The sequence below is a fragment of the Aspergillus nomiae genome, assembly GCF_001204775.2.
Source record: "Aspergillus nomiae NRRL 13137 chromosome Unknown contig00006, whole genome shotgun sequence".
Taxonomy (NCBI): Eukaryota; Fungi; Ascomycota; class Eurotiomycetes; order Eurotiales; family Aspergillaceae; genus Aspergillus; species Aspergillus nomiae.
Genome location: NW_015378061.1, coordinates 230,917 through 243,917, shown reverse-complemented (window position 1 = coordinate 243,917; position 13,001 = coordinate 230,917). Strand labels below are relative to the sequence as shown.

Sequence of the window (13,001 nt, the reverse complement as noted above, 5' to 3'; positions counted from 1 at the left end):
GCCATCCTTTTCGTCCTTCCAAGGTTGACGAATTGGTTTCCTCATTCGGTAAACTGCGAGTTATCGCAGAGTGAGATGCGGTATAAAATCTGAAGAGCAGCTGCGGTTTCTCTGTTCTACCCCTCTTGTTGATTCACATCGAAAAGCGTATCATATCTGTGACCCATTTATTTCTACAAGATAATCACATCATGCTTCGCGGAAAGGCTATCAAAGGTGTCGCAGCCGGAATTGGTCTAGCATCCGAAAGTATTACAGCATACAAGGCAAACCGATGCGAGAAGAAGGCTCAAAGCCCTGACGGGGCAGAGACCAATAATGCCAACGCAACGACAACCGAAGACGACTTCGCTCGCCACGAAAGGGCAGTCGAGGAGCAACACGAAGAAGACTGGGAACTCGACGAGTTGCAGGAGGAATTAAACAGCACTCCGGAGACAGCCAAAGCCGCCACAAATCAAACCCCGGAGCAGCTAGCTGAGTCGTTCCTGCAAAACTATCCACAGCCACCACCATATACGCCGACAACTAACCCAAGACTCCCATATCCAGTGGTTCTTCCGCAGCGACGGCCCAAATCGCGGAAGCGAGGATTCATCAGAGCGTATGCACCTGTACTGGAAGACTTCGGAATTGACCAGGCTATGTTTCTTGATTTCTTGGAAACGTCCAATCGTGCCTGTCAGGCGACTCCGTGGTTACACGCCATCAACCTGGCAGGAATCGGCACTATGTTTTTGCCTAGTGCGATCGGGATAGCGGTTAGTATTGCAATCCAGCTGACCACTGATGTTGCGATAGCGATGGACGCAAGAAGAAAGTATGTCTTCTGTTGATTACATTGGCGCTGTACGAGGAGATGTCGCTAACTAAGTACAGAACGAATTCATACTTTGACAAGATCAATGAAGAGATGTTCCGCCCACGTGGTCTCTATTGTCTCCTCATGACATGGAAGCCAGAGTCCTCGTCGACGGTTACCAGCTTTGATCTCAACTCAACCGTTGCCACGTCGCTTGACCATGGTGGGTCAGGGACGTTCAATAAGGTGAAACACATGTTCAAGTCCTCCCATGGCAACACCTACGGAGATATGCCATTCCCAGAAACCGCCCCTCTCATCTTCCCAGATCTCGACGAGTTGGCTGCACAGGGTGTTGATGGCCAGGCCAAAATAAAGAATGCGAAGTCGTCACGCCGAGAATTTGTAGCAGATTATCTTGACCGGAGGTCACAGGCTCAATTCGTAGGTTCATCTCATGACAATCTAGAACGCGTTCTAACGATAATACCAGGAAATGGAACATCCCGACAATGCTCTGAATAAGGCGCCAAAGCCGCAATTCACTTCCCGCTATGCCGATCCCAGTCATCCAGCGAGTAGTGGGTCGGCTCTTGGACTGATCACTGGGGGATATATTACCGGCGATCAACTTAGAGACCTTCGGGGCGGTCGGCGACGAGACAGGTTGGGCCGAGGCCAGGCATATGAACCACGGGGTATACGAGATCGTCCCATTGGGCCAGTGGGAGCTCTAGCGGCTACTGTGCGCTCTGTTAGAGCTGGGCGGTCGTCGGTTGAGCCTCACCAAGATTCTAGGGAAGAGCCTCACGATGAAGAATATCGCAGACGATCTGACGGCCGAGTGGGTTCTCGTAACCCGCGTGAGCGACTGCAAAACCGAGGGGGCCCCATTGGCGGTATCCAGAAATTCCTGAAGAGTGTAAGTCCTTGGGCACCAGCTCGCAGGTACCATTACTAATACCGGGATTTAGAACGTTCTGTACATGATGATCGTCAACCTACCGTCAGAAGAAGAGATGGCGCAGGCCCGAGCCGCCTTGAGGTCGTAGGATGTATATACATGAGAATTATTATCTTAGGCTATATATAGGAGCTATGATGCTACTTTAATCATGTTTAGTATACAATAATGAATTCCATGACAAACATCTGTCTCCATAAATAAGATTTCTGTGCACGTGTCTGAGCGATGGCATGAGTAGGGCAGTACGTCATCGCTGTCCAAAGTGGCGTCCCAAGCCCTAATCCTAGATCCCAAGCAAAGACTCTTAGCAGCCCATTGGTAGAATGTGCTGAAAATGTTGTATATATATACTAGTAGTATACCAAGCGATGCTGGATTGGCCAGGGCGTTTATGAACCATGCTAGCAATTCTGCCCCCCACCTGGCTGGTCGAGGCCAGACTTACGAATATTTATGAGTACTAAATACTTGATTACCCCTCCGAGATCCATATTTCACTCATACTCATTCTCAGCATATTAACCTTACTCCAAACCAATCCAAACACCTCCCCCAACCAAAACAAAAAAAGAAAAAAGGAAAAGAAAAAGAAAAAGAAACAAAAGAAAGCCGCCAAAATGGTCTTCAAAGCCCTCCTATACGTAACCCGCAAAAGCGGCACCACCCCCGCCGAATTCCGAGCCCACTACGAAACCGTGCACATACCACTCATCCAAAAGCTGACAGGCGCCGACTTCCCTCTCTCCCACCGACGTGTCTATCCGGCACGCCCTGTGCCCGGCGAAGACAACAGCTTTCCGGCGACGGTGCTGATTGGCGCACAGGAGGATTTCACCTTCGATGTGGTTGTGGAGGTGACGTTTAGGGATGAGGCGGCGTGTAAGGTCTTCACTGCGCGGAGACAGGAGCCTGGGACGAAGGAATTGGTGGATGCTGATGAGGAGAAGTTTTTGGATCCGACGAAGTTCAAGGCGGTGGTGTTAGGGGAGGTTCAGGAGACGACTAGTTAATGTATTGCTCTGGTTTTATATAGGAGGGAATTTGATGGTTATCACAATGGCTACATTGGGGTAAGGGATATTAGGGACAGAGTTAAATGCGTTTAATACCGGTACGGAATCAGCCTTGCCCGTCGGAAGACCGATGATCAAGCTAGCGGTGCAAAAGTACCATCTTAGCGCCGTTGCTGGTTTTAGATTTCAGCTAGGATCCAAGTTAGCGCTGTTGGCTTGCAACTTGTTTTTCGAATGGCCCCCATCATCACTTGGAAGCTTCTCTCCTGAAAAGTCTCGAGATACCCCCTTACTGGCCAAGTCATGATGCTGTGACAACCTTGGAATTCAACACGCACCAGATTCCTGGGTCTGCTACATATCACGGCATATCTTCTCTTCCTGCAGGCAGTCGAGCTCACCTCGGTTACGCTCTGCTCCACACCCGATGGCACAATCTCGAATAATCTACCTTGTAATGCAACGGCCTCGGTCAGCGTCTGCTGTTAGGACGGATTTATCTGCACATCGAACCTGCTCTACCAGCCCCAGAATCAGCCACCGCAGGAGCTGGACTCCCAAGATCCGCGGGTACTGGCAGAGCGGCAAGGGACGACTGGTCATTAATAGGGATACACAAGGAATATTACGGATCTGGAATCCGTTACCAGGGAATGACATTTTCCAAAATTCATAGTGGCTATAGTTGCCACGTTCGCGGGTTTCATCATGGTTCTTATGTATGCCAATGAGCTCGAAAGAACTTGTGATCTTAGCGAGAAGAATAACAGCAGCCGATCGGTGACCCGTACTCGCGGTTGGCTGCGGAATAGTACAGGGAGCTTATCGAAATATCTGTAGCGGAAAGCAAGTTAGTAGCTCAGTCGGTATATAATATTATGCTATACAGATCCGTAGGAAATAAAAAGATGTATGTACAAGTGTTTATAACAGAGTATCATCGCAGAAAAGGTATGTCAGGTAGAAATATAGCACACAAGGGTCATGAATCATTGAATATTCCCGGTATGTTTTGAGACAAGCAAATGTGCTGGCTAGTATGAACGGTCCGGTAATTCCGAACGCCACTCTGTGACCTCCGATCCAGGTAACTCTTTAGGTGGTGCTGGTGGGAGAGGAGGTTGGGTCCATGGTGGTGGCATATGCGCAAAGGTTGGTTGTGTCACTGGTATCGACCTCTTTCGCGACTGAGACTGGCGATATTTCAGCCAGGTAAGCACCGCAAGCAGTGCATTCGCAGGGACCCCGATGCCCACTCCAACACCAAGTCCTACTTTGGCGGACGGATCGAGGCCAGATTGAGAGGACGACGATGCTTGGGGGGTCTCGGTGGCTGAGGTCTCGGTCGGAGCAGAAGATGTGGTGCTTGTTGTCGACGAGCTTGTTGATTGTAGTTCGGTAGAAGTTGCTGTATACGAAGTCGACGTACTCGTGGAACGCGGTTTGTCGGTTATATTAAAATAATTCGATGTCAGTCTGAAGCCAGGACTTGTTGGATTGGCGTTGATCCAGAAAAAGAAGATCGGCGAGTCTTCAATGCTGGCGCCGTACGTTTGTACCTTCCAAGTGAAATTTGTGACCCCGATGTCTTCAACTTGAGCTTCATATTTCATCTTCATGTCAGTGCGACTCAGCGCCCTTGCAAGGAGAACCATGAACAGCAAGACAGGAAAACTTACTATAGATATTCCCCAAACTTGCTGCCATTTCCTTACCGAGCGACTGATGCCAAATAGAGATGTTGAACGTAGTCCACGTTGTCATCCAAGAGATCACTTGCTGCTCCCCCAGGACCCAGACGGGATTTTCAGCTGAATTGGCGGCCGGCGGATTGATAAATCTGTTGTTACTTGTCCCATCTCCCTGTCCGACAACTATCTCTGTCCCGCATAGTAGAATGATCAGACATATGCGCAAGAATGCGCTGGGGAGCCTGCGACCGTTCATGGTGGCTCACAGGAGCGGAGAGAGTGAGAAGGAAGATAGTTCGCGTGATAAACCGGCGAGAGAGGGGATTGAATGCCTAGGCGCTTCGAGTCTTGTCGGCTCCTAGGCGTAATCGTGCGGTCTGTTTGGGAATAACCGCCCAAAACTAGCACCTGCAGGGTGACTGCATTGGTGGTGTTGAAGATTGTCTTAGGAGAGACTCGGTGTCAGTCTAGGGCTCAGATGATTGGTGATGGTTCGCTGCTAAGGGGATAGCCAAGCCGCCGGCCTACGGGCTAGTCCGCGCAAGCGCCGCCGTCGAGAATGGATGGTCAATTGAACCCTATCAGAATGAGTTTAAGAAGACCCCTGCATTTTAGTTAATAAACAAAAGATAAGCGATGTGTCAGATGCACTATGTATAGCCTTCCTCATTGGAAAGTCCACTGCATCCCGCCAATCATAGCGTGCGTGCTTGACGGGATGTAGATTGCCATGCTTTTCGACGGAGGGATAAAGAAAACACGGTTATAGAAAAGAGTCCTGGGAATCGTGGCCATCGTACGCCGGATATTAGTACAATATACTGCCCATCGAGCCACCCGAGGTTTCTGTCTTCGACCAACCTTCGTCACTGGATACCCAGCGCCTTCGAGGCCAAGGCAGCCGGGCTAGCCAGTCTTCGACTCGTGTATTTGCTGGAAACATAGCGATCCATCTCAGCCACTAATTCTGCAGAGGACCGCTCGCCGGTGTCAAAAAAAGGGCCCAAGAAGCTTTTCGGCCCCAAAATAAATGACCATATCCAAGAGCACATACTCCTTCAGCTTAGTTCATCATGTGAGTATTGCTAGCAGCAACGACAGGTGGGTCTCAATATTAGGGATTTCTCGATGACAGGTGAATCAAGCCTGGTCGGCACTTTATTCCACAGTAACGAAGTCATGAGAGATCCGAGTTTTCGTCTTCCGGCGAGTGAGGCATTCCATCTCTAGATTGAACACCAAGAAACAGGACCAAACACTTGAAGCTGCCATTTCAGATTAAACAAAAATCCGCGTTGTCGCCCAAGATGAGTCTGGTGGATATTCGGTCTCTCACAATTGTATAGCTGTACAAGCTCATTAATGGTTCTTGATCTCAGGACATAGGTCACATATTTGTAGGCCATATATCTGGATTGCATTCATAGTTGCCAGACACGTACCAAACTCTTGCCTGTAGCAGAATTGGATACACACTATCGGAGGGCCTTGACGTGGACATTGTCAGGGAACCTCCATCCATGGGCTCCAGGCGAAACTGCAATCTGTACTACATACCCCAACTATCTCATTCTGCACTAGATGTACATAACCCCGTGTGTTTGGTAATAGTCTATCCCGACATACCGAGTATTTGGAGGCGACCAATATATAATGAGAATTGTGTAGATAAGAACAGGAACTTGTACCAAAGGCCGGTTCAACAACTGGACCATCCTAATGTTGTTGGACATATTCTAGCCAGAGACATTGGCGTACAGAATCTTTTGAGAAGGTGACAAGCGACTGGTCCAGAGCGGTCTTTGAGGTCACTCGGTGACACAGGCGGTTTAGACACTCTAGCAGCGGGGTTGATTATACTAGGGTACAGGATGAAGTCATTCCCCTTTATTGTAATTGATACTGAGCCCAACGCACGCCTCCCAGACTCGATCTTGATTTCCTTATTTCCTGGGTAAATAGGTAGTTCTCTTTTGACTAAGTCAGCTTTCCCTATGACAGAACCCTGTTCTGAGTGATTAGGATGGATGGAATTCTCTATCACAGCCAATAATCCTACATAGGAGGATGCCACCATGCTGTTTTCAACCAGCAGACACACCTCCAGGCTACCAGGGTAAGGCTAGGTAGGGTCTTACGGACGCCAACTGTATTAGCCAACCGGGGCACAAATTGAAATTAGGTGACAAGGGAGCTTCCTCTCGGCTTGCTTTTAGCGCCGGTATTCTACCAGGTCGTGAACGAATTATGTCTCCAATTCGGTCCACCATCGAGGAACGCTTGATACACATGGTGCTTGCCGCTGAACGTAGAGGGTTGCATGTGTGTCTCGGCGGGTATGTCTAGTGCATTCGCCATTTCTATATTGTTTGTCGGTCAGTCAGATTACCCCGTTTTCATTGAACAATTTAGGTTAGAGTCCATCAGCCGCAATAACACAGTGACACTGGCTATAAATATCGTGGGTGGGATTTGTTGGTGACTGCCAGGTTGCCTGGCGGAATTAGGGCACACTGTTGCACTACATGAGACCACATCCAAGCGGATTGGATATTTCCGTATTTCCTGTGCAACTAACATAAAGCTCCTATAGAATTATGCCCTAAGCCGAGGATGACATGACACGTAGGGGCCATTGTCTTGACGGCTTACTTTGATGCTTTCAGAGTGCTTGCTCATCGGCTAATACAATGGTCAAGGAGGAGAGTATAGGCTTTGACATGTAATGATTGCTCCGCACATAATTGTCTAGGTATTCCAAATCAACAGAAACAATTCAACTTTGGAACGGTGTGCCAATAAGTATCACCACTGCCCAGAAGCCACGCCTGACAACTCCTGGGTTTTTAGTTATACAAATCCCCCTTACTGGATTGAGATATGCTGTGTGATATACTGCAAGGCTCGACAACAGATAATTCCTCGAACGCGGGTGTTGGACAGGTGTGACATAGTTGCAAGCCTCGTCATAGCGGGGGCTCAAATAAGAGGAATGACTTGCGCCATAGCTAAATACACAGTCCGACGCACTTTTACATCCTCCATCCACCACTTGCAGAGCTACGAGATTCACTTATTGAGGAACTGATGGATCCAAAACCAAGTCAGCATGTGTCAGAGGTGGAAAGCCCAGATTCAACTGATCGATTGCTGCCTGAGGAGCAGAGCTTGCAGCAGAACAAGTTCCAGCAGCATTTAAACACCTGGAATTCACTCCTCACTGACACATGGCTTCCTGAAACTGTCGCAATGATATTTAGCGTTGCGTGTTTTGTTGCTATTATTGCTATAGTCAGAGCGTTTGACGGGGAACCAGTACCGACTTTCTCGGGCCGGGTGACACTGAACGCCGTTGTTTCAGTGTTAGGAACAGCATCCAAATGCTCTCTTCTTTATGCAGTGAGCCAGTCCATCGGGCAATGGAAATGGGTGTTATGGAAGACCGAAAAGCGGCGACTGCGTTGTATTCAAACCATCGATGATGCTAGCCGCGGGCCTTGGGGTTCCATCACACTTCTGACCCATGAACAGTGCTCTGTTCTCTGGATTGGAGCAGCAATCATGGTGCTCGCACTGGCGCTCGATTTTTCAATTCAGCAGATCGTAAGACATTCCACTGTTAATGTCCAGATTCCCAGGGGCTCTGCAGTGGCCAAGAAAGCGCTCCGCATCAACCCTATATGGTACGATGAACGATTTCGCAATGCAGTGCAGGCTGGGCTTTGGCACAATCACGACCCAATTCCAAGCTGTTCATCTGGAAATTGCACATGGGATAGGTTCACGTCCATTGGCTTCTGTAACAAATGCGAAGATGTGACATCCGTTGCAAAAATGGTAAACTGCACGTACACCTCACACCCACAAGACCTAAATACACCTATTCCGTGCAATGTTACTCTTCCCTACGGGGAATGGTCAACAGTACCCATCAGTGGGATCAGCACAAGCATTAACTTACCGAAAGATATAATATGGCAGGTTACATGGTTCGGTCGGAGCCTTAATGATTCCTTGAGAAATGAGGCTATGGTCTTCGCACACGCTGAATTGGATGTCGGCACGGGAATCAACGACAGTATCCGCTACCCTGAAACACAGCTAAAAATTAAACATGTAACAAAATGCGTCATATCATTTTGTGCTAGGAACTATAACATTACGGTTTCACACGGTACTCCTGCAATTTCCCTCACCGAGCCAGACTGGGGGCGCGTCTTTGTGGATCTGCAAGCTGATGATGATGATGAACTCACGTGCTGGACGCCAGAGCGAGCCTTGAGCAACATATCGACCCAAGAGGTGTACCTCCCTAAACCTACGAATGGTTCGGAATACTCGATCTGTTACAGTGTCTTTGATCTCAAATCGAGATATCTGGCTTTATATCTCGATTCTATGAATATTTTCTCTGGGGCTACTTACTGGACAGGCTCGAGGAACTCCACAGAATCGAAATGGACATTCAAGGATGCTGGGCAAGTAATTTACTTTGAGCAGGAAGCCAGTTCCACTACCTCCAGGATACTAGAGCTTGGCTTCGAAGAAGTGACAAAAAACGTTGCTGCGTCTTTAACCAAAGATATTCTTGATAATAGCACCGACACTGTAAATGGTGCCGTGTTCGGTATTGAAGACCGTATATACTTTAATTGGTTGTGGAGTATTTTCCCCACTTTGGTTCTTACTGCTGCTGTGGCATTCTATATAGCAACAGTATGGGCCAGTCAACTTGAAGGGGTTGGCGTGTGGAAGGCATCTATATTGCCCGTGCTATACAATGGAGCTGAACAAAATGTATCGAATGGTCACCACGACCTGACAACTGTCAGCAAGATGAGCTCTGTGTCTCAATTGACCGAGGTTCAACTGCAGCCATCGGATTCGACAGGAAGCATGGTATTATGATAATTCGATTCAATCCGATCGATAGTCTGTGAAGCCACCATTTAACGGAGGCCTAGCGACCTTTGCAAGGCCGATAGCAGCGTGTTGGGTTGAAAGTATTATGCATACCACTCTCCTTTATCCAAAGTTTGGAACAATGCAGTGAGGAAGCAAGATATGACTGCAGATCAGCTTGTTGTGCCTCAATACGATGTGTTATTCTTGCATTATCAGCCTAGGATCAATTCTCATACATATTCAGCCATTTGAAAGTCAAATTTGCTTTTTCAAATTATCAAGTCCTCTCAGGCCACGCCGCTCGATAATATTTCGGTTTTACAACAACTTCAGTGTGAAACCGATCAACATATCACATAGAAATCGCACTGTTGAACGTTCAGAGTACCTATTCGACTGCTTAAATATGGATGTAATGAAATAGAACACGGTTCACAATTTCCGATCATCATATATTATATCCCTGGATCAAACAAGTCCAGCATTCGGTAGACTTCACGGGAGATATTTTCAAAAATTGCTTGATCCTTTTTATTTTATATAAAAGCGTTCTATATTACTAAGGTTCTCACCCACTTTGCAACGATGTGAGTTCGATACGACACTTGTTGGATCTGGATTTTGAGCAAGATTACCTGCTAGATCACAGTCTTTGCTTAACCAAGTCTGGAAATGAGGATTGTGTTCTTCGTTGCACTAGGGTCCGCTTGTAGAATGTCAGAAGACGCAGTCTTCCCTAGCTTAGTGTGGGTTAGGGGAAGAATATCCCACAATCTCCATAATCTGCCCCATTAAAAGTCTTAAGATACCATGATTCAGCCAAACTGCTAGTTAGGTCGGCCGGGCCATGACCGCCATTTCCATGGTAATACCGGGCCCAAAGGCTGCGACAATCACTTTGTCTCGTCCAGATTCGGGGGTGTCTTGTTCCTTTGCAAGCTCGTTAATCACGCTGATTACCGTGCTCGAGCTGGTGTTTCCCCTCAATCGGTAAACATCATAGGTCTTTCGCAGATGGTGTTTAGTGATACCTAGGGCACTCTGTGCGAGGACAGCGATGCTGTAACCTCCCGGATGTAAGGCCCAGTCGTATGAAGAAGGATCAAAATTAGATTTGTCAGAACATAATGAGGGGGTAGACGCTATAAGGTCCTGAAACCCGGAAGGAAGCGCCGCTGAAGTCTGTCCGGGGACATCCTTCGTGATCACTGGATTGTACCCTGCAGGCATGTTAGCTAACGTCCACTTTTGAGTAGAATGAGACTATCAGTTGCGTACCAGAAGGGCGGATGTTGAACTGGAGGCTGGAAAGAGAATCCTCCAGTAGAGTGGTGCGAGAGTTCAGAATATTCCAAAGAGGAGCTCGCTCAAAGGGTTTGGTGCAAATCCCATTGCTCAGCACCATAGCACTGGCGCCATCACCAAAGAGCGCCATTGCAACGTTTGCCTCTTGTGTTTTGACAATATCCTCGAGCATTGAACGGAAAAAGATTGTACAAATTTCGCATGCAACAACAAGCGCTCTTCCGGGCCTCCCTTGAAAGGCCGCTCCAAGAAGCAGTTCGTTTGCCGTGCGCAGAGCAGAGACACCACCTGCGCAGCCAACGCCATGAAGCAGAGTGCGTTGCACATTTCTGTGGAGACCTAGTCTCTCACAGATCAAGTAATCCAGCCCTGGATTGGCTGTATTCGTACATGTAACCACAACGAGATGGGTGATGTCCTTTAAAGAACCATTCCAGTCCGCAAGTGCTTTCCTCGCTGCCTCTTCTGCGACTGGGACACCATATTTTCTGAACAGGACATCGCAGTCAGCAACGTCTGGTAGTTTTGGGTCAGTCCAGAAGGGATCATCCAACGGCACGGCGGTATAGCGGCACTGTATTCTTGATTTTTCATTGATGTGCAAGGTCTTTCGTATGCTGGTTATACAATATCAGTGCCCACAGTTCCATCTAGTACATTGGCATAATCCTCTCACGCTGGGTCGTTAGGATCATGCACTCCTGAGATCAGCTCCTCAAGTTCGTCGGATGGGAACTCATAAGAAGGATAATGGGCGCCCGTTCCAACAACAGAGACAACACGCTTTGATAAGGGAACATCATTGTTGATTCTGAGCGCCAGCGGAGGAGTACCATGTAATAGGGGCTCCATGATGCCTTGGTCTAGGACGAAACCTGGGTGTAAACGGTTTTAGGACCAGATATTCTTCGCAATGAGGTACAAAGTAGGCGTCCTGGTTTTATTGAAAGCTGTTGAAAGGAGTATTCGCGTATGCTGCGTTGAATACTCTTTTATAGTCGACCAAACTATATGATTCCTAATATGTTATCACAGAGGCAATATTTGGTATTGGTTAGTAACCAGGGCCTAAAACGAAAGGGTCGAAATTGAGGGTAAATGAAAGTATGGGTCTTCTATCTAGTGGCCCACGCGGCTTATATACTGCGCGCGGCTTATATGACTAGTGGATAGGCAGACCACTATCAGCTTGGCCTATCTCGTATAGATATATGATCTACTCTGGAGTAGGTCGTTTTAGTATCTAGCCGGATTCGGCGGTTGATAAAAGGTTATTTGACTGTAGTAGCCGAACCTATACCAAGTCATGTATATCCTAGCAGTGACACGGCACTACGGAGGCGTCTTCCTGGCATTTGGCGATGGTCAATATGGTCACTCATCCATGTATCTTGTTGACTAATCTCCCCCCTTGGTACATATAACTTGTCCCCAATATTATTATTGTTTTGTAGCCAGCGCACAATTTAAGTCATAGCTCTCAGTCCTGGCACTGAGCATCAGAAAAACCCCTGAGACACCATAGAAGATTGCCTAAATAATGGGTATACTGTTAGTGTGCGCTTTCTTCAGCTGTATTTTGTCGGCCCCATAATTCTGGAATGCAACTCAGCCAATGGCAACTCCAGTGACCTGGCCCAGAGCTAGTAAAACGCTAAACAGCCCCACTGCAATAGCCGAGCGGTGGAGGAGACCTGAATGGCATAGCCGAGTACTAGGAAAAGTATCCTTATCCCAATTTCCATGTTGCGCTTCCGGAATATGCATGTAGCTATTGTAGTGCACACTTTGGCAAGCAGAGAATATCCATGCCCAAAGTAGTCAGAACCATCCCAGCCAGATGGCCCATAGATGTTTCGCTGTGGTTATAATCAGAAAGCCAACCACTAACGCTCATGGGGCTACCGGCAAGGTCTCGGGGCAGAGGGCGATACAGGAAATAGCAGGTGTGCGTTCCTTCACTGGTTCATAGTATAACAGAAGATAATATAGAAGACACCGTAGCACATGCCCTTTCAGTAAACCCCCGAGGAAGGGGACTTTTACGCCGGCGCTGACGAGCCTACACCAAGAATGGAGAGGAAGTTTGGTAGCGATCATCTCAATACATTTCGTTATTGTGTCAGGAATGCGGTAGAGATTTTGTCGGTGTTAGATCACTGATATCCCCCGCCGAGCTACGACATATGGATCTATAGATTAGTACTAGCACAAAACTGTATATACAATATGCGGGAAATATATATACGTCCATGCATTGGCGCTTTGACTCTCCGGCTACAAGTAAAATACCCTAACTGTTACTGAGTCTGCATGCA

At 47.8% G+C, this 13,001-nt stretch overlaps 5 protein-coding genes across 5 annotated transcripts; 3 read left to right on the top strand and 2 right to left on the bottom strand.

The window, feature by feature from the left end:
• Positions 1-191: 191 nt before the first annotated feature.
• On the top strand, positions 192-1,854 carry ANOM_000815 (uncharacterized protein; the record flags this gene model as incomplete). The annotated part of the gene is made up of 4 exons (XM_015546073.1): positions 192-820; positions 880-1,246; positions 1,296-1,724; positions 1,777-1,854. 4 exons carry the CDS (start codon positions 192-194, stop codon positions 1,852-1,854), a joined length of 1,503 nt encoding a protein of 500 aa, XP_015412010.1.
• Positions 1,855-2,386: 532 nt separating this feature from the next.
• Positions 2,387-2,779, top strand: ANOM_000814 (EthD domain-containing protein; the record flags this gene model as incomplete). The annotated part of the gene is made up of 1 exon (XM_015546072.1): positions 2,387-2,779. One exon carries the CDS (start codon positions 2,387-2,389, stop codon positions 2,777-2,779), a length of 393 nt encoding a protein of 130 aa, XP_015412009.1.
• A 1,037-nt stretch (positions 2,780-3,816) lies between these two features.
• On the bottom strand, positions 3,817-4,729 carry ANOM_000813 (uncharacterized protein; the record flags this gene model as incomplete). The annotated part of the gene is made up of 2 exons (XM_015546071.1): positions 3,817-4,382; positions 4,462-4,729. The coding sequence occupies 2 exons, from the start codon at positions 4,727-4,729 to the stop codon at positions 3,817-3,819; spliced, it is 834 nt and encodes a 277-aa protein (XP_015412008.1).
• Positions 4,730-7,560: 2,831 nt separating this feature from the next.
• Positions 7,561-9,381, top strand: ANOM_000812 (DUF3176 domain-containing protein; the record flags this gene model as incomplete). Its single annotated transcript, XM_015546070.1, has 1 exon — positions 7,561-9,381. The coding sequence occupies one exon, from the start codon at positions 7,561-7,563 to the stop codon at positions 9,379-9,381; it is 1,821 nt and encodes a 606-aa protein (XP_015412007.1).
• An 828-nt stretch (positions 9,382-10,209) lies between these two features.
• Positions 10,210-11,535, bottom strand: ANOM_000811 (putative chalcone synthase; the record flags this gene model as incomplete). The annotated part of the gene is made up of 3 exons (XM_015546069.1): positions 10,210-10,598; positions 10,657-11,300; positions 11,360-11,535. The coding sequence occupies 3 exons, from the start codon at positions 11,533-11,535 to the stop codon at positions 10,210-10,212; spliced, it is 1,209 nt and encodes a 402-aa protein (XP_015412006.1).
• Between the last annotated feature and the right edge of the window lie 1,466 nt (positions 11,536-13,001).